This window comes from Trichoderma reesei (genome assembly GCF_000167675.1).
Source record: "Trichoderma reesei QM6a unplaced genomic scaffold TRIREscaffold_5, whole genome shotgun sequence".
Lineage (NCBI taxonomy): Eukaryota > Fungi > Ascomycota > Sordariomycetes > Hypocreales > Hypocreaceae > Trichoderma > Trichoderma reesei.
Window position 1 is genome coordinate 19308 of NW_006711152.1, and position 18466 is coordinate 37773.

Genomic DNA, 18466 nt, shown 5'->3' on the forward strand with positions numbered 1-18466 from the left:
GAGTCGCGCGCTACTTGGCGAGTGCTATTGTTTATTGAAATGAGATGAAGAACTAGAATCAACCCCTACCTGTGAGACGGAACTGGTCTCTCGCCTTCGAAACATCTCGGCGACGGATGGTACCCCCACATACATGTACTTTAGCTCGCCAATTGTTCGGTACGGAACCGCGGAATGCGAGTAACAAGTGGCACTGAGTACCCACAATCTTCACTCGCTAAGAGGATTGAGGGACCTGGATCGCTGGAGTAGCGCTGATGAATTTATGGGTTTGCGAAGCTGATATGCTCCGTTCCGGGCTCGTTTATGGCCTGCCAAGTCTGCTACTCAGTTGTAACGATCGCTCTGTGGGTACTTGGAGACACTTGCATGAGTAGGTGTTTTCAATAGTTGGTGATTGCTGTTAATGGGCAAACTTTGACTAAAAGCTGCGTATCATAGTTACCTATACAAGTCTGGAAGTCATCTCCTGATTATCCCGACGAGTCTGAAGGGAGCCGTGGTCTGTTACGTCTGTTATTTCCGTGTGTAACCCGCTCAACTGTTTGGAGTGCAATCAGCCTGTATACCTTTTTGTTTTGCGAGGCTGATCCTGCAATCACAGCAGTTCATTCCAAAGAAAATAGTGTCCAGGGGGGGGGGGGGGGGGGGGGGGTAGAAGGCTGTCTGTTTGGTCAAGATGGGAAACGGGCATAAAAGGAACAGATCAGAATAATCATTCGATGAGCGATAAACTTTACTGAAACAGGACGTGGCTGCTGCAGGGGAAATGGCTCGATTCCGAAGCCGGCAACTCGTGGGCGAACCTCTAGCTTGGCCTCATGCTTCCAATCGATTGGATTGGCCATGTTCGACGGCGTTCATCAGCCGCACTCCCGCCCCGCTCCGAATCCAGGAGTATGCCCGGAGCTAAGAGCCACAGCCATCAACTATATTCTAGAATGCGCGTCTTCATCCCCAGAGAGCACAAGCCAAAAGGTGAGTCGGCTGGGGCTCTCCCGCGTGCGCGTCGTGCCTCGGCCCTTAATCTCGCCCTTATCTGGGTGGTGGGTTGGTTGATGGCGTTATTTCGTTGCAAAGGTTCCCATCAGGGGATGCAGAACTGACGGCCGCTCCCGCATGTCTTCAGCTCATGGCTTGGTATCAGCGTCATTTCGCCAGCAGACCAACGACTGTACGTCTGCCCCTACGTAGATCGACGTTGATGTGCCTGGCCACCGCTGAAGAAAAAAAAATTTCCATCAAGGGTTTCTGTTCCACCAATGGTTGATCTGGGCGACGCCTCGCTGCTGAGATTCTTCGGGTCGATGACGCCCTAAACTGATAGTTAGCACCTCAGGTCGTCTGGTAGTTCCTCCGCCCTGAGTCAAGATGCGGGTGCTCACGGTCCAGGACCTTGCGCTAATATCGACCGTCGCGTGCCTGAGTAACCGATCTGCTGTGTAGACAGGGATCAAGCATGGGATGCCACGATAAGGCCGTTCGGAAACTGAACAGGGGAGGCAATTGAGACATCAAAAGGGAAATGTCGCGCGCTGGCATCGTTCTGATATCTTCCTCTATAATTCCACGTGGTGATTGCATATTTTGTGTTATGCCTCGTCACTGCTGCTGATCCCTTCTTTTTTCCACCTTGCACTTCTACCTCAACCTTGTCAGTGATATTCTCCGACTGGTCGTAACAAGCCGACTAAGAAGAGGCAAGCACGAATCTGCTGAAGAGTTAGGCCTGTGTTGGAGACCATTGGCTTGGAAGCAGCAACGTCGACGGACGCCAAAGATACGCCAAGATGGATGCGGAATTCATGGATCAGCTCTGGAGTGAGCGCCACTACGGAACACCGCTTGCCATCATCTTCATGATACTGCCCACGATCGCCGTCGGCCTGCGGTTGTACGCAAAGACGACAGCTCAACAGCCGATTGAGCTCAGCGACTACTTCTCCATTGCGGCATGGCTGAATACAGCGGGCTTCTTCATAACATTACTGGTGGGAGTATATCTGCCACCATCGTATCTCGATAACCCCGAAGGCATCGATGTGCCGGTATCCAAAATCACATTTTCCCTCAACCTCCTGTGGGCAGCTGCCTGCTACTCTTGCAAGCTCTCTATCCTCTGCCTCTACTATCGCCTTCTCAGCACGCCGTCAAGCACCTTTCGATTGGCTGTCAAGATCATGTTTGTCTTGACAGCTTGCATTGGCATTGCGAGTGTCTTGGGATTCCTCTTGGTCTTTAAAGATTTGTCGTGGTGGTGGTCAAACGGCATGAAGACTCACCCCGACGCGCAAGCGAACCTCATCAGGATGAACGAGGCTATCGACATCATGTCACTCCTCACAGACGCCATCCTCTTCATCATGCCTCTTCCGGTGATCAGAAGACTGAGCCTCAGCAAAAGCAAGAGGCGCCTCCTTATCGGTCTCTTTTCTCTTGGGTTCCTGTAAGTGTTCACAGACTGGGATTTCCTGGTTACTCAGCAATGACGCCATTGGGTCCTGACAAGCGATGCGAATTCTTCTAGGACCTGCATCGAGGTGGTTGTTCGAATCATCACTACCTACGGCTTCAACGGCGCCTTGGACGCCATTCAGGTGCAAGTTTTATTGATGGGGATCGAACCAGCTATGGGCATTACGCTCTGTTCTCTGCCCGTCTTTCTGAGGCTGGTGAGTCCAAGTCCAGAATTTTGCCTGAAGTTGCCCCTGATTACACGTGTTAACCTTGTTCGCGTTGGCACAGTTCCGCAAAGGCAAGAACCCTTCCAGCGGCCGCAGTTACGCCTCCGGAGACCGGGGCAACTTCTACTCTCTCGGACCAGTCAGCGCCAAGCGAACAACGAGGGATCCAGATGGAGCGTTGCTAGACTCAACTGTTGGAAAGCCAAAGCCCGTTCTCGTGCAGACGGAAATTACGATACATTCTTCCCGTAGCGGATACAATGACTCGATCGAGTCTCAAGAGTACTGGAAGTGAGGAAGGCATACCTATGTTCATTTGTTTAATTTTCCTTGCTAGATGTCTTGAGCAATCACCGTTTATGAAGCCATTGCCGTTTACGAAATGCAACCTGATAACGAACTGTATACCTGTTGATTTGCATGTGTCATGGGGCTAGGACATCATTTTACGAACCGGGCGTTCCAATGCCTAAGCGGGCTCTTGCGATCAATACTGATATGGGAGTAACCCGCATCATGTAGTAACGAAAATTTTTGCCTGAAATTCGATACTGGAAAACCCTGGTTTTAGCTGCATCAAGGCAGCAGTATCTGATGGCTGTGTTGAGAGATGTTTACCCAGCACCATGAGAAGTACTTTGCGAAGCTTGGCCTACCCTACCAATACGGCTTTGCACTTGCTCAAATTGGTGTGCAAGGCATGTATATGAGAAAAGTCTTTGAATGCCTTTATCATCAAATGAGAAAACACTTATAGACTTCAGAGAGAGAGAGAGAGCTGTAGCACCTTCCGTCGGGATTCCTGCAACATGAGAGCTCAAGCTGTCGGCCATGGCATCTCGCGCGTCAAGCCGTAGAATAAGACAGCGCCAGCTGACACACAGTCTTCATTCTCCAATTTGAGGTGCATCCAAGCTTGCCTTCTTACCAGCCTTGGAGAAAAATGGTCGCCCATTGTCACCTTCATCTTTGGTACCCTCTCGCTAAACATTCCCAATCAGCAAATTTGTAAGATTGACGCCTCCCTGCCGCTCGGTCCCCGCCTCGGAGCCGCCTCTTCGGATCCAACAGGACGCCTCGGGCCGGCGCCGGAAACTCGGCGACGCCGGCGCCGTGTCGCGCAAAATCGATCTCTCAGCGTGCGAGTTACAGCAGTCCCTGTAATGGCTTGTCTACCTATGATCGACTTTGTAGAGCCTTCTGTTCGCATCACCCTGTATAACAGAGGAACCGCTGTATTCAAGCGCACTGCCTCTGTAATGCTGTTATTGTTTGTCAAACGATTTGGACCTTCGCGAGATAAGCTCTTGACCTTGAGAGGACAGTGCGGATCTGTGCTTTGTTCTTTGTCTTGCTTGGACCTCTCTCGCCGACAGGGTGCGTGTCTTGTGCTTAATGCTTCGTCGTCGGGTCAAACTTGTCCCACCTGTGACTTGTGAGCCCTTTGTCAATTATTCTATGTTCAACAACTAAATAAGATTCTGCCAATATTAATTACCTGAGAAAGCATACCTATTCTAAGGGAATGTCTGGATTATTTTGCGGATATCGGCATCGTTTTCGATGTGTAGGACTCATGTAAGCTCGAAATGGCAACGATGGATACTACCGAGAAAGGTAAGGTACTGACAGTGTCGATCTTCCTACCTCGAGATAAGGCAATTACGGTACCTTACCATCCATGCCAGCTTACCTAGGTACCTAGGTACGGGTGCTTCCTAGCTACCTGTATGTCGTGCCATTGTTACTGAATATGAGGGGAACGATGACGATATCTGTCCCAGCAATGACTTATGTTGTGCGACCGTCCACTTAGGCTTGGGCATCACAGCCAAATACGGGTTGTTATCCATAAGCATGCAAATGCGTTCATCGCCCCATCACGGTATCGAAATCACATATGTACAGTTTTTGACTTCCATTTCTACTAGCTGTCAGATGTCAAACTGTGGTCAGGTCAGGCGCGGGGTCTAATAAGCGCTAATCTTCCAAAGCGTGCCAGTGATCTTTCTGTGGCGGGTGACATTGGCTGCTATCAACAAGGGATTGTAATTGTGAGAGGCTTAACCGCCCAATCATCCCACGTACCTTAGGTATATATAGAGCTTGAATCCTTGCCTGTCACTCGCACCCCGCCCGAGTGATTCACCATCACACAGGCTAAACGCATCTCATTCAAAAGCTCCGTGGGTCGGAACTATATGCCCCATCATCTGCTTGTACATTTGCTGACAATCACGATACACTCCAAAGTAGCCGATAGCGAGAATGCCTGTTATTGCGAGCAAGCCTGACTTCATTATTCAGTCGGCGTCCTCCCTGAATCAAGTGAAAGACCTCTGGTGGAGTCGCATGCGAGATTTAGGATGGGTATATCGTCTTCTTGCTGTCCTTTGACAGTTTACAGCTAACAAATGCCAGAATCGCGATGAACTGGATGCGAATACTCACTTCACAGTCGCCCGGCACGGCGAGGACTGGCTTTTACTGGTCCCAACAGGTTCAATCGAGCCTTCAGGAATGGTCATTGGTTTCACGTATCCAAACCAGACTGGATGGGTCGGCTTCTTCATCCTGAATGAAGGGTATCGGGGAAGAGGCTGGGGTGCGGCTTTATTCAAAGCAATGCTTGACACATACCAAAAGAATGGCATCCATACGGTCGGCTTAGACGCGGTACAGGAGCAGGTCAACACATATGCAAGGCGAGGATTCGTTGAGGCGGCCAGAATCAAGCTCATGACGCGCGTCTCGGCACATGAGGTTCCGATCAGCTATGCAGACAAACAGCCAAAGCAGGGTCATAGAGTGACTGATATAAGGGAAGTTGATGCGCGCGCCATGGCGAGTCTGGATCACGCGCACACGGGACTCTATCGCCCAGCCCTGTGGACGGAAGAGGCCTTATTCTCCCGCCCCGATGCATTTGGCTTTGCCATACTCTCGGAAGCTTCAGACGATCTTCAGGGACTCATACTAATTCGTCGGTGTGAGCATGGGCATCGAGTTGGTCCCTTGATAGCGGATTGCACGGAACATGCTTCTCTGCTACTTCAACTGGCCATGTCACATCAGAGCATATTGACGTCAACTGGAAGCCTCATTGCAGAAACGTTTGGGCCGAACGAGCACGCTGCACGGGTGTTCTCGGACTTGGGTTGGCAATGGGCTGGTCTAGATTACCATAGAATGTGGCTCCAAGGTCGAGTGCCTATCGAGCAGCAGGAGGGTGGAAAGGGCCCGAGGGGTATGTTTGCAGTCTTCGATGCCGGTCAAGGTTAATCGAAGTCATGTAGTCCGGCAGAAGGATGAAACACCGGCTCATCACAGAAACTGTTACGCAAAGGTCTCCGCTGAGGCTATACATTTGGAGTAAAACCTTAGCCAAGCGGCAATACAACAATACAAGAGGAGAAAAGGCATCAGAAAGGGTGATACGAGAAAGTGATCGAGGCATACTAAGCGCCACTCTAACAGAAGGTAAATACATATCACGCGCTGGCTCCATCTTCTTAAAATGGGAAGAACACGCCCACAACAGAGGAGACAACCTCAGTACAAAACATCAATATGACATCCCGAGCGTAAAAAGGTCCAATATTCCCCTCCTTTCGGTGCGTGCGTTATTAATCGCTTCCCATATAAGGGAAAATCATCTTTGCCCCGTTGGCCTGAATAGCCTCCAGGTACGCCGTAATCAAGGGATCGATCCCCGCCCTGGCCGCACGGCGCAGCCACTCATCCAGCTCAACCTCATCAAAAGTGATGCCATATACCTTTCCCAGATGGGACCAAAGTTCACTCGCCGGAACCTTGATCCCACCGGAATGGTGCTTAAAAAGAATATTCGTAGATTCCTGTTTGCCCTGGCCCGAGCCAAGCTGGATCACCGACTGGCGCAACTCCGCAATAACGGTATCCAGCTGGGCCAGGTCAAGATAGCCCACAACATTGTCCATTCGGGGCGATGACTGCATCAAAATAGAGTACCGAAGGATCGCATTCAGGGCATCAGAATTGGGAGCGTGTTCGCTGACAATGACCGAAGGGCGATGCACTGAGACAGTCCAAGGGTTCTGTTGATGTCGGGGTGATGAGGCCAGTAGGTGTCCGACAAGGTTCTCCAAGAATACCTCGCTTGTCCACTTGCTCATCATATGGCCTTCCCGCCCATCTGTTGCCGGAGGGAAACCGCTGACGGAAGCCGCCGGGGGCGAAGTGTTTCCAGTCAGAAGAACGACCCGGCTGGATGAGAGGAACAGCAGTGGAATAGAGCGCGGCAGCGCCATTGAGGCTAGAAAATGGGTAGAGATAACATTGGGGATGCGCAATGTTGCGTATGTATTGAGGCAGTGACCGCTACCTCCTGCGTGAACGATGATATCTGCCGTGCTCTCTAATCGCACTCGCTCAGTTGCATCGAGCCCCAGAGTGGGTGAAAGCAGACTTCCATTGAAGGATTCAATCTTTTCGTTTTCAGGGAGTAGATGCTGATCGTCGGCGAGAACGGCGATGCAGTAAATCTTGCTCACCTTGTCCGACTCAAGGAGAGACTTCAACAGGTGACCTCCCAGGAATGTTGTTGCACCGGTCATCAACACGCTGATCTTCTCCACTGGTGACTTTGCGCCCACGACCTGCTTTGACTGAGATTGTTCGTGAATCTGGTTCAAGAGCCACTTAGGAATAGCTGTCTCTGCTGCCCAGTCAATCTCTCTTTGGTCATCATGTTCAGCTTGCGACCGCCGCTGCTTGTCGACCGCCCGAGCCATCTCCCGTAACGTGCTCGCCTGGTATAGCTTTCGGGTTGACATCATGACATTCATCGAGTCCTTCATCGCCGCCTGAAGCTTCATGAGTAAAAGTGAATTGCCTCCCAAGAGGAAAAAGTCCGACGACGGCGCGATGCGTGTCAAGGGGGCGACCTGGGGAAGAACACGTTCCCACAAAAGGCGCAACTCGCCTTCTTCGATCGTCATCTTCTCTTCTTCTGAACCTGAATCAGCCCTTGATTGACATGATGGAAGCGGAAGGGCTGCGATTGCTTTGCGATCCAACTTCCCGTTCGCATTAGTGGGCAGGGATGACAAGATGACGATACGAGCTGGAATAAAGTATTGGGGAAGATCCAGTCGCCTCAGCACGCGATTCAGATCATCTTCAGTGATCAATGTGGCTTCAGGTTCGCCTGGAGGGACTGTGGCATGGGCAATGAGCACATCTCCCCGCTGAGAGACAACCACATTAGACAGGAGGCCGTCTGCAGCCTCAAGTACGGCCAATTCTACTTCCTGCAAATCGACCCGGATGCCCCGAAGTTTGATCTGAGAATCTCCCTCAATGCGGCCAAATAGCAGCAATGTCCCGTCAGACAAGAGGCGCCCACGATCTCCAGTACGATACATCCTTTGTCCCTGCGCAGTCACGATGAACTTGCTGGCGGCGTCATCGGATGCGCTGATGTAACCCAAGGCCACTCCCGCCCCTCCGATACAGACTTCTCCCGTATGGTTGACCGGCTGAGGGCTGCCCCTTGCATCCAGGATGGACACAGTGTAGTTGGGGAGCACCTTGCCAACCTTGTACTTGACCATGTCTGGATGAGCATCTTCTTGACCCCCGAGGTCGATGGGTTGGAATGAAGCTGCGGCCGTGATCTCCGTTGGTCCGTAACAATTTGTGACTCTCAAATTTGGAAGGCCAAGACGACGAAGCTCCAAGACCAGCTGACGAGTGACTGACTCACCACCCATACAAATATGTCGCCACGCCGTGTTCTCCTTCAACGAGGAAATCCCATAGCGGGTCCAGGCGAGATATTCGGATGGCGTAGCGATAGAGAGGGATATATGCTCGCTGCACACAAGTGACACCATTTCGATTGGATCGCGCCTGATGTCAAAGGGGGCGATTACCAAGCGACCACCGTTCGCGAGAGCGCAGAACATCTGGACAATGGACATGTCAAAGCCCGTGGAGCTCTGTTGCAAAACGGTCTCTTTGCCCAATCCGAGCAAGTGCGTCTTGAGAGCTAGATGGTTGGCGAAGTTGGCCTGCGAGAGCATTATGCCCTTTGGCGTGCCCGTCGAGCCGCTGGTGAAGAGGACGATGCTGCAAGCATCCGGTGACGCCAAACAGGGCACCGTCACTCTAATCTCTTCCTCTATAACGTCATCAAGGACGACTCGCCGGATGGGGAATTCGATCTTGCCGATGCATTCCCGCGCCTGACCGTCTGTAGAAGCGTGGTTCACAACGAACGATGGCTTGGAGGACTGTATCATAGCAACATGACGCGCCGTCGGCAAGCTAACATCCAGAGGAACGTAAACGGCACCAATGTGTAAGATGGCGAGCATGGCCACGATGGTGTCGATGGATGGTTCGCAAAGCACGGCGATACGGGTGCCTGACTTGCATCCATGGCGGATCAGTGTGTCGGACACACCGTTGACTCTTTCTAGAAGCTCGGAGTACGTCAAGGTGCCCGTCTTATCGGTCACAGCTGGGTCACCATGGTGGAGGCGGACCATATCCAGGAAGCGTTGTGAAAGTGTTGCCGGCCACTCAAAGTGTATGACGGGGCCCTGTCCAATGCTCAATGAGCTGTCAATCTCAGGTTTGCCATAGATGTTACAGTCATTGATTTGAAGATCCGGGGTGTTGGAGAAATCATCCAGAAGACGCATGTACGCATCCATGATGGTAGCGCAAGCCTCGGCACCATAAGCAGAGGACGAGACATAAACCTCTACCATGCATCCAGTGCGTGTCTCTGCGATGCCCAAGCTCAGATCATATGGATTGTTGGCGTCTTTAACATCTGCCATGGTCATTTTGGCCCGTCCCAGGGGCAATTCCCAGATGGAGCCGGTGCGATAGTTCAGTGCCGCTTGAAACAGTGGGGTGCTTCTAGAGGATCTTGGAGCCTTGATCTTGTCTAGTATCATGTCGAAAGGCACTGCCGAATGCTCAAGAGCCTGGAGGGCGCTCCTGCGTGTTTGCTGAGCGACGTCGGCGAATGAAGCCTTGCCGGGGGGCACATGCAGGCGAACCGGGACCATGTTGACGAAGCAACCCACAGTACCAGCGTATCGGTGATCGTTGCGATTGGCGTCAACAATCCCAATGCAGAGATCATCAGTGTTGGTATAACGAGAAAGCAAGACTTGGAGAAGAGAAAGGTGGAAGTGGAACGGGCTGATACGAAGCTTTTGGCAGGTCGCCTTCAGCGATGCAAACTGCGTATCGTTCAGTTCGCGGTATTGATGATACGTATCAGGCACTGACTCGGCGACGCCGCTGGGGCTGCCGATGCGAGCAAATGGCAGACGCGGAAGCCTCTGAGGTATTGTCCTGAACTCCGCCTCCCAGAAAGATAGCTGCTTGTCAAAATCGCCTCGGGCTTGCTGCTCCAGCTGCTTCACGGAGAATTCTATATATGATCCGGCACTCTTGTTCACAGGCTTCATATTGTAAGCATTGTTCAAGTCGTCCAGAACAACGCCCAGCCCAATGACATCCATGACAATGTGATGGTATGCGATAATCAGGTCGTGGTCCTCGGAGTCGCGGCTAAGCAGTGACACTTCCATCGTATGCCCGTACTGCAGGTTCCATTGACAGGTGGAAAGCCGCGACATTTCCCGAGCAACATCGTCTTCGGATGCATGGACAGTGTGCTTGAAGTTGCAGAGAGAGGAGGCCATGAGACCTTGCATAGGATGGCCGTCTTCAAGGTGCGAATAGAAGCACATCCTCAGACATTCATGCTTATGCGTCGTAAACGACAGTGCGTGCTTCAGTCTCGCAGTTCCAATAGGTCCCTTGACCTTGTAACGGAAAGCCATGTTGTACGCCGCAGAATTTTCGAGATGTTGAGACATGAACCAGAGGCGGGCCTGGGCGGGTGACATTCGCTCTTCACGGATTATTCCTGGCCGAACTCTCATCTCATCCGCCTCCTCTGCCGCGACGCCGACAGAGCTTTCGTATTCATCTTCGAGCTCGGGCGTATCGTCCTTTGTGTAGGAGCTGTTGCTCGAGATGGATTCCTCCTGTTTGCTGGTGGCTGCTGTTAACACACTCACACTGTCAATATCCACGGCAGCCGGAGTTGTGAGAAAGGAAGACCGATCACTCTCGGGTGTCAGTATGGGGCCCCTTTGATCAGTTGAACCTGGAGTTGGATCACCAGACGCAATATGAGACGATTCAATAGCTATGTGTGGCGAAGTAGCAAGAGGCGTTGGGGCTGGGATACGAACCGGGGCTGTAGCTTCGGCAGGCTTCTCAATTGTCGACTTCTTCTCAGCCCCGGCTTCCATATTCTTGGCCAGTAGCTTCTTCGTTGCGATTGTAGACAGTTGCTGGACAGTATCACCTCCAAGAATTTTAACGACGGGCACGTCGGCACCGAGTTCTTTGAGGAACCATGTTCGGATTTCCACGGCAACTAGCGAGTCGATTCCCAAATCAGTAATCGGGCGTTGCACATTGATACAACCGGCCGTGAGCTGCAAGATGGATTCCAATTTCGCACAGAAAGCTGCCATGACTGCGTCTATGGCTTCTTCTTCCTTCTCGGCCTTCTCCACCAAGGCTCGGACGTTATCAATAGATCCCGTCGAGCCACGTTCGTGCTGGGCGTGGATTGCGTGCTGGTCAAAGTGGGCAAAGCGTGGGTTCTTCATCCACAGAGGCTGCTGGTCCAGTGGAATCTGCTCCCTGAGCGGCTCAATGCCCATGATTATATCATGGTAGCCCGAGGTGCTCCCCGGCTTTCCACCCTTCACAGCCTCAGCAAAGGCGTGGTGAACGTCGGTCTCGGAAGTGGGCATGAGCCTGACCTTGCGAAAGTGGGAGTCAAGCTGACGGTCGCGCTCCTCGCGGGTAACATAGCCAACGTCCGTTACATAGGCAATGTGAACAATGGACGCTGCAAGGCCACGCGCACGCCGTTGGTGAACAAGGCTATCCATGAACAAGTTGGCGGCATGGTAGTTGGACTGTCCAACGTTTCCGATGACGGAGGCAACCGAGCCCAGTAAGATGAAAAAGTCGAGTGGAGTGCTGCTGAAGACAGAATCGAGGTTTTCGGACCCGATGACCTTGGCGGCGAGGGTATTGTTAAACTGATCAACATCCATGTCCACAAAAAAGCCGTCCTTCAAAACCATGGCGGCGTTGCAAACACCTGCGATGGGAGGCATAGTCTCGCGAATTTGCTGCACGACCTTTTCGACGGACTCTCTGTTGGTCAGGTCCATGGCGAGGACCTTGACCGTGGCTCCGACGCGCTCAGCTTCCTCTAGGGTGGCCGTGTTCACCTGTGGATTACGACTGGTAATGACCATGTGCTTGGCTCCGTTGCGTATCATCCACTGACAGATCGATAGGCCTAGTCCTCCTGCCATGCCCGCCATGAAGTACGTCTTGTCAGGCCTGAACAGACCCTCAAGGCTGAGCGGCGGGACAGTGGTCGAGATCACCTGCGTGGTCCAATCGGTGACATAGGCTTGAGCTTTGAGAGACATGAAGCTGCGTCCGGCTAGCGTCTGTGCAGGGACGACGGGAACAGCAGGCGATTCGACGCCCGGGAATGCGAAAGCCTCCTTGAGCAGCTCTACCGACTCCCTGTGGGCACTACGAAGAGCTTCTTGGACAAGTTGTACGTCGAGCTGCCGGCTGATGCAATTACTTGGCATGCTCTGCGTAAGAGTAGCCGCAGCTGGGGAAGAATCCAGCGAGCAGTCAATGAAGAGCTGGACATCATGTGGCACAACTCTCTGAATGGAGCGCTTAGACGCCAGAGCATGGATCTTGATGCCGTTAGCCGGAGTTCCATGCGTCCGCGTGGAAGCAAAGAAAGCCTTGCCACCTGCTGCCGCAAGCTGAGCTTTGACTGATGCAGCTAGGGAATCATGAGCCTCGAAGAGAAGTACCGAGGCGTGGGGGCCGGCCACTGTCGAGATGGACCATGACAAGATGTAATTTGCAATAGCAGAGAGCCTCTCCGGGCTGCAATCTTGCTCATCAATGGGGATGACGTGTGTGCCATGAACTCTAGCGATAGAGGTGTTGGCATTGGTGACAGCAGCTACCCATGATGACCCGGAACGTCCGGCCATGATGAAAAGCTCATCTCCGCTCATGCTGGGAATGCGCAGAGAGTAATGAACCTTGAGCAACTCAACTCGGCCGGTATTACTGGCGGCCACAGCCACTTGCAGAGACAGCCTGCCATCTTTCTGTACCACATCCACAGGAGTCTTGCTTGCATCGACGGTCTTGGTGATGGCGCGCTTGGAAGCATTGTATAGCTCGTTGAGTTCATTGTCGGGCACCACACGAGGGATGATGATGCGGTCACGAACAATGTCGAGCTCCGGCTCCATGGACCACAGCATCTCACGATGACTGTTGCCTCCATCTGTGCCTGTCTCCCGGAGCCGTAAGAACATCTCTACCGAGGTCCTTGCGAGAGCTACGGGAGTCGCAGTGGCTTCAAGTCCCAGCACCTGAACGTTCAGCTGCGGGAGCTCAGAGGGCACAACTCGCATAATGCCGTGGATGAGATTGGCTCTCGGACTCTGACATTCACGGGCACCCGTAACCCAAAGAATGTTCTTAGCATTCATTAGTAGGGTTTGGAGAATGGTCATGCAACGAGCCGTTATGGTGTGTGAAAATGGAGACTCATCAAGGTCCTGTAAGGAAAGAACGTCGAGACCGGGAGTAATTCCTGACACGTTGACTTCGTCGATGCTCTTGTAAACTCGCACGTGTCGAGCCCATTTCCTTGGAAATAGCTTCTGAATCTCTCTGATCACCTTGGACGTTGACAATCGCTTGCCTCCAATGACAAGGATGGGGTCATCTGGGGGAGGAAGCTCAGCGACAGTGCTCAGCGGAGATCTTAGGCGCTGAAAGTCGTCGTCAACAGCCTGACCCATGATGAGGGCAGTGCAGTGCTTCTCTTCGTCGGCCAAGTCGTGAATGACGGCATCAGCACCAGAGAAGCCGGTATTCTGCAATAGCCTGTCCCATTCGATGGCTGTGACGAGAGGGCTAAGCCGTCGGCCATCATTCTCACCCAGCCACCATCCTGGAAGACCTCCCATAACCAAAGTGGCGCGGACACTCATGGTACCTGTAAGCTCTACCATGACAAGGAAACCACCGGGCTTGAGTAATGATCGGGCATGGCGCATTGTTCTTTCCAAGTCGTGGGTTGCGTGGAGGACAAGGGCAGCAATGATGATGTCGTAGGATTGCTCTTTGAAACCCTGCTCCTTGGGCTCCTGCTCAATGTCTAGCACCTTAAAGATTATCTTGTGGGCAAAGTCGGAGAATTTCTCCTCGGCCAGATGAAAGAACCCAGATGAGACATCGGTGTAAGTGTACGACTCGTACGCATCGTTGATACTCTTCAACACACTCCAAGATGTTCCACCAGTACCGGCTCCGATTTCTAGAATCTTGGCTCGAGGAAACTTGAAAGAAAGTTGCCGCATTACATCTCCCACCGCCTTGTTCGTCGGAACAGAGGCATAGCCTTCCATGTAGAAGCGGTTCAGCATGTCGTTCTTGGTCATAACCTCGAGCATCTGCTTGTTACCTCGAACGACATGGGCCAAGTCCTTGCCCACGGCGTGGAGAAGCTTAAAGTCAATCGTATCGCCGTGTTTAGAGTCGAGTTCGTCAAGAATGGACTCCTCGTCATCCAACCATTCAGGCAAGATGATGGGATGCTCACCGTTCTTGACGATACTGATGTGGTTCTCGAAGGCCTCAAACATGCGCTGGTGGTACCACTGAAAGTCGGCTCTCTCCTCCTTCTTGACCTCTTTGAGGATATTCTTGACGTAGAATACTGCAACGCGTTCGACAGCATGGGCCATCTGCAACCCTTCGGCATCCTTAACAGGATCTCTAACTGGATCAGGAAGGCCGAGAGTGACATCTTGACCCCAGAGAGTTCTAGAAAACATTGAATTGTCGGAAGAGGCGTCCTGCTCACCCACGGAGTTTACGGCAAGTCCTTCCACTTGCAGAAAGGTTTTGCCAGTCGCGGCATCGTAGATGTTGAGATCGCCAACCAACGAGTTAGCCGTTTGCTTGACAGCCCACGTCTCGAACTCGGCAGCAGTCTCAGCCACCTCATTAGGCTGTGTGAACTGCACTGACGGGTTGATGCGGACACGATCGATGTGGGATGGCAAGAGAGCAGAGTTGATCTGACGACTGGCCGGATGAGCCTTTGCAATGAACATGGTCTGGAAAGCGACATCGAGCATGGCGGGATGGACAACGTAAGCGCTATCCAGACCATCCACCCAGGTGCTCCTAGTGCTGGCATAGTCAAGCTTTCTTTCAATGGTAGAAATGCCGCGGAAAAGGCCAGAGTAGTTGAGGCCAATATCTTTAAACAAAGAGTAGACCCTTTCCGTGTCAATCTTGGTGAGGTTCAAAGGCATGGCATCTTTAGCGGGCAGCGTATCTGGGGATGCGATATCCGTCTGTGTCTCGAGATAGACCATGACTTCGCCATTGCAAGTCCGGAGCATAGTACCGAGAGATTCATCGGGACATACGTAGTACATGAACTCTGCTTTGATATGGTCTCTGGTCGTCTCCACAATGCGAGTCGTAAAGAGAGTCTCGACGCCATCGGTGCCTTCAGGAACGACAACCGGACGCAGGATATCGACGTTGGAAATCTCAATCAGCCGAACATTCTTTCCCATTGTCATGGCAATGTTATGGCCAGCCTGCACAGCGACCGACACGTAAGACGCTCCAGGAAGTAGTACTTCACCAAGAACCTCGTGTCCGCGAAGCCATGGCATTTCACCCAGCTTGAGGACATTGCGCCAGCGTAGCTCGGTATCATTGTCGTCGAGCGTGCGACGTCCCAGAAGTTCGTGGCCTTGGTCATTCCCGAGACGGAATCGGCGAGATAGACGTCCCTCGCGCCAGAACACCTTGTCGTGGTCCCACGAGTATAAAGGCAATCCCTTGGGGATTTTGAATACAGGCGTCTCAGCCTCGTAGAACAGGTTGCGATAACCAGCAAAGTCCACAAATGCCGGCCCAAGCTGAGCCCAAGTAGTACCGACGGCCGCGGAGAAAGCTTCGACGTTGTTTTCGCCTCGTTTCAGAACGCCAGTATACACAGGGAGAATTCCGTACGAGGCTTTGAGCGTCTGTTCGGTTGGGCCCTTCAGTGCCGGGTGGGGGCCGACTTCAATGGCCAGATCGAACGGGCCTCCATGCCAGATGGAAGACTCAATAGCTTGAGTAAACAGAACCGTGCGAACCATATTGTCAACCCAGTATTGTCCTTTGAGAGAACTTAGATCACCCCTGAGGAGCTGTGTGTCGCCTCGTACGCTGGAAATCCAAGTACACTTGCCCGTAGGCTGCATGACTTTGATGTTGCAAGCCAGCAGCGAGTTTAGATAGGGCTGGCAGCAGGGCAACATGTGATGCGAGTGGTATGCAGTGTCCACTTGTAAGCGGCGCGCAAAGATGTTGTCTGCCTGAAGGATCTCGTGCGCCTGAACAATAGCGTCGACATCGCCGGAGATCGTCACAGACTTTGGGGCGTTACTAGCTGCGACTTTGATCTTACCGTCGAATTCCGGGCGTGAGCAGAATTGCTTAGCTTCCGCGAACGACAACCCAACGGCCATCATGGCGCCCTTGGCATGATTGGCGCCACCAGCAGACTTCGCATGTAAACCGCGGTAATAGGCAATCTGCATGGCGCCCTGGAGCGTGATGATACCGGCCGCAAAAGTGGCGGCAATCTCACCAGATGAGTGGCCGACAACTGCGTCAAATGCGATGCCAGCCGCCTGGAGTAGCTTGACCAATGCAAGCTGGACGGCTGAGCAGAGCGGTTGAGACAGGGCCGCCTCGGAAATACGGGAAGATATAGCGTCCTTCATGAGCTCTTCCGTGAGAGACCAATCGGGGCGGTCTTGCTGCGGAAGCGCATCAAGAACTGCTTCGCACTCCTCAATGGTCTTGCGAAAGAGTGCTGACTTGCAGTACAGCTCACGACCCATGGCGGGCCACTGAGCGCCCTGCCCCGTGAATACACCGAGGACGCCGGGAACCTCCTTCGGGTTGATAAGCTGAGGCTGGTGGCCGATCTGATCACTGGCCGACTGGGCATGAGTTGTAATGAAGTTGGTCATGTTCTCAAGAACTGCATCTCTAGATGACCCGGTAAAGTGAGCACGCACACGGTGTGTGGTACGCCTTGACTGCAAAAAAGCGCTCAAGTCGCGGAGGTCAAGCGATGCGTCCTTTTGCAGATACTCCAAATTGTCCCTGACAGACCGCAGCAATGAAGCTCCAGACTTCGCGGAGAACAACAAAGGACCAACCACGCCTTCATCAGCAGAGCTAGCTCGGGGTCCGAAGCTCTCATCGAAACTCTCGATGACGGCGTGAGCATTGGTTCCCCCGAATCCAAAGCTGTTCACGCTTGCGCGAGCAGGAGTACCAGGTGGCAGTTCTGGCCAGGGCACGGCCGTCGTTGGGATTTGAAGGGGCCCATAGTAGGGGGCGATATCCGGATTTAGGTCCTTGAAGAGGAGGTTGGGGGGGATAACGCGGTACTTGATGCTGAGCAGGACTTTTATGACGCCAGCAATGCCAGCGCCACCCTCCAAGTGTCCGATAACGGTTTTGATTGATCCGACGAGGATCGGGTTTTCGGTCGACTTGTCAACATGGCCGATGAAGGCATTGCTAAGTGCTCGTGCTTCCACAGGGTCGCCTGCGGGGGTACCTGTACCGTGGCATTCGATGTACTGCGGTCGGTCTTTGATGGGATCCAGCCCAGCTCGCGCGTACGTCTGTTGAATAAGAGCAGTCTGTGTCGGAGAATACGGCATTGTGATCCCTGGGCTCTGGCCGTCCGAGTTGACTCCAGTGGCCCTTACGAGACCCTCGATATGGTCTCCGTCTTTCAGAGCTTGGCTCAGCGTCTTGAGCAGCAATGCACCAGCACCTTCACCACGCGCATAGCCATTCGCATCTTTGTCCCACATGCGTGATCTGGCATCGGGAGACAGCATGTGTAGCTTAGACTCGTTGATGAATGGGGCGGGATCCAGGATCAAGTTCACACCAGCAACGACAGCGGCGTTGCAGTCACCGTTGAGAAGACCCCGCGCAGCATTGTGCAAAGCCACCAGGGAGCTCGAGCAGGCCGTGTCTATCGTCTCAGACGGGCCCTTGAGGTCGAAGATGTACGAAATCCGGTTTGACAAGATGCTGTTGGCTGAGCCAGTAGCATTGTACTTGGGCACCGTCTCGGTATCGCGGGCCTGGATGTTTGCCCAATCCGACGTCATGCATCCCACATGAACGGATGTGAAGGAGCCTCTCAGTTCATCAAGAGTCACTCCGGCGGACTCGAATGTCTCATAAACAGCCTCTAACAATATTCTCTGCTGTGGATCCATGCCTGCAGCCTCGATTGGGCTGATGCCAAAGAAGGCAGCATCGAAAAGGCGAGTGTCCTCTTCAAGAAGGTAGGATTTGTTTCCGACGTCTGTAGCGCCATGGGTATCACCACTCTTGTGGTGGAAGCGGGATAGATTGAGTCGTTCGGGGTGAAATTCTTTCAGAACATCACGGGGCTGTTGGAGGAGATCCCATAGCTTTGATGGGGAGCTACACGCTCCTGGGAATCTACAGGCGGATCCAATCACCGCTATTGGTTCGCGAAACCGCCCATCCTGCTGTCTTTGTTGATCCAT

The 18466-nt window shown here is 52.8% G+C and overlaps 3 protein-coding genes across 3 annotated transcripts; 2 read left to right on the forward strand and 1 right to left on the reverse strand.

Moving 5' to 3' along the window:
- Positions 1 to 1790: 1790 nt before the first annotated feature.
- TRIREDRAFT_105224 (uncharacterized protein) lies at positions 1791 to 2979 on the forward strand (the record flags this gene model as incomplete). The annotated part of the gene is made up of 3 exons (XM_006963537.1): positions 1791 to 2446; positions 2528 to 2672; positions 2746 to 2979. The coding sequence occupies 3 exons, from the start codon at positions 1791 to 1793 to the stop codon at positions 2977 to 2979; spliced, it is 1035 nt and encodes a 344-aa protein (XP_006963599.1).
- A 1958-nt stretch (positions 2980 to 4937) lies between these two features.
- TRIREDRAFT_120872 (uncharacterized protein) lies at positions 4938 to 5966 on the forward strand (the record flags this gene model as incomplete). The annotated part of the gene is made up of 2 exons (XM_006963538.1): positions 4938 to 5054; positions 5106 to 5966. Exons 1-2 carry the CDS (start codon positions 4953 to 4955, stop codon positions 5964 to 5966), a joined length of 963 nt encoding a protein of 320 aa, XP_006963600.1. The 5' UTR covers positions 4938 to 4952.
- A 344-nt stretch (positions 5967 to 6310) lies between these two features.
- Positions 6311 to 18466, reverse strand: TRIREDRAFT_58285 (polyketide synthase; the record flags this gene model as incomplete). Its single annotated transcript, XM_006963726.1, has 3 exons — positions 6311 to 10755; positions 10948 to 12828; positions 13354 to 18466. The coding sequence occupies 3 exons, from the start codon at positions 18464 to 18466 to the stop codon at positions 6311 to 6313; spliced, it is 11439 nt and encodes a 3812-aa protein (XP_006963788.1).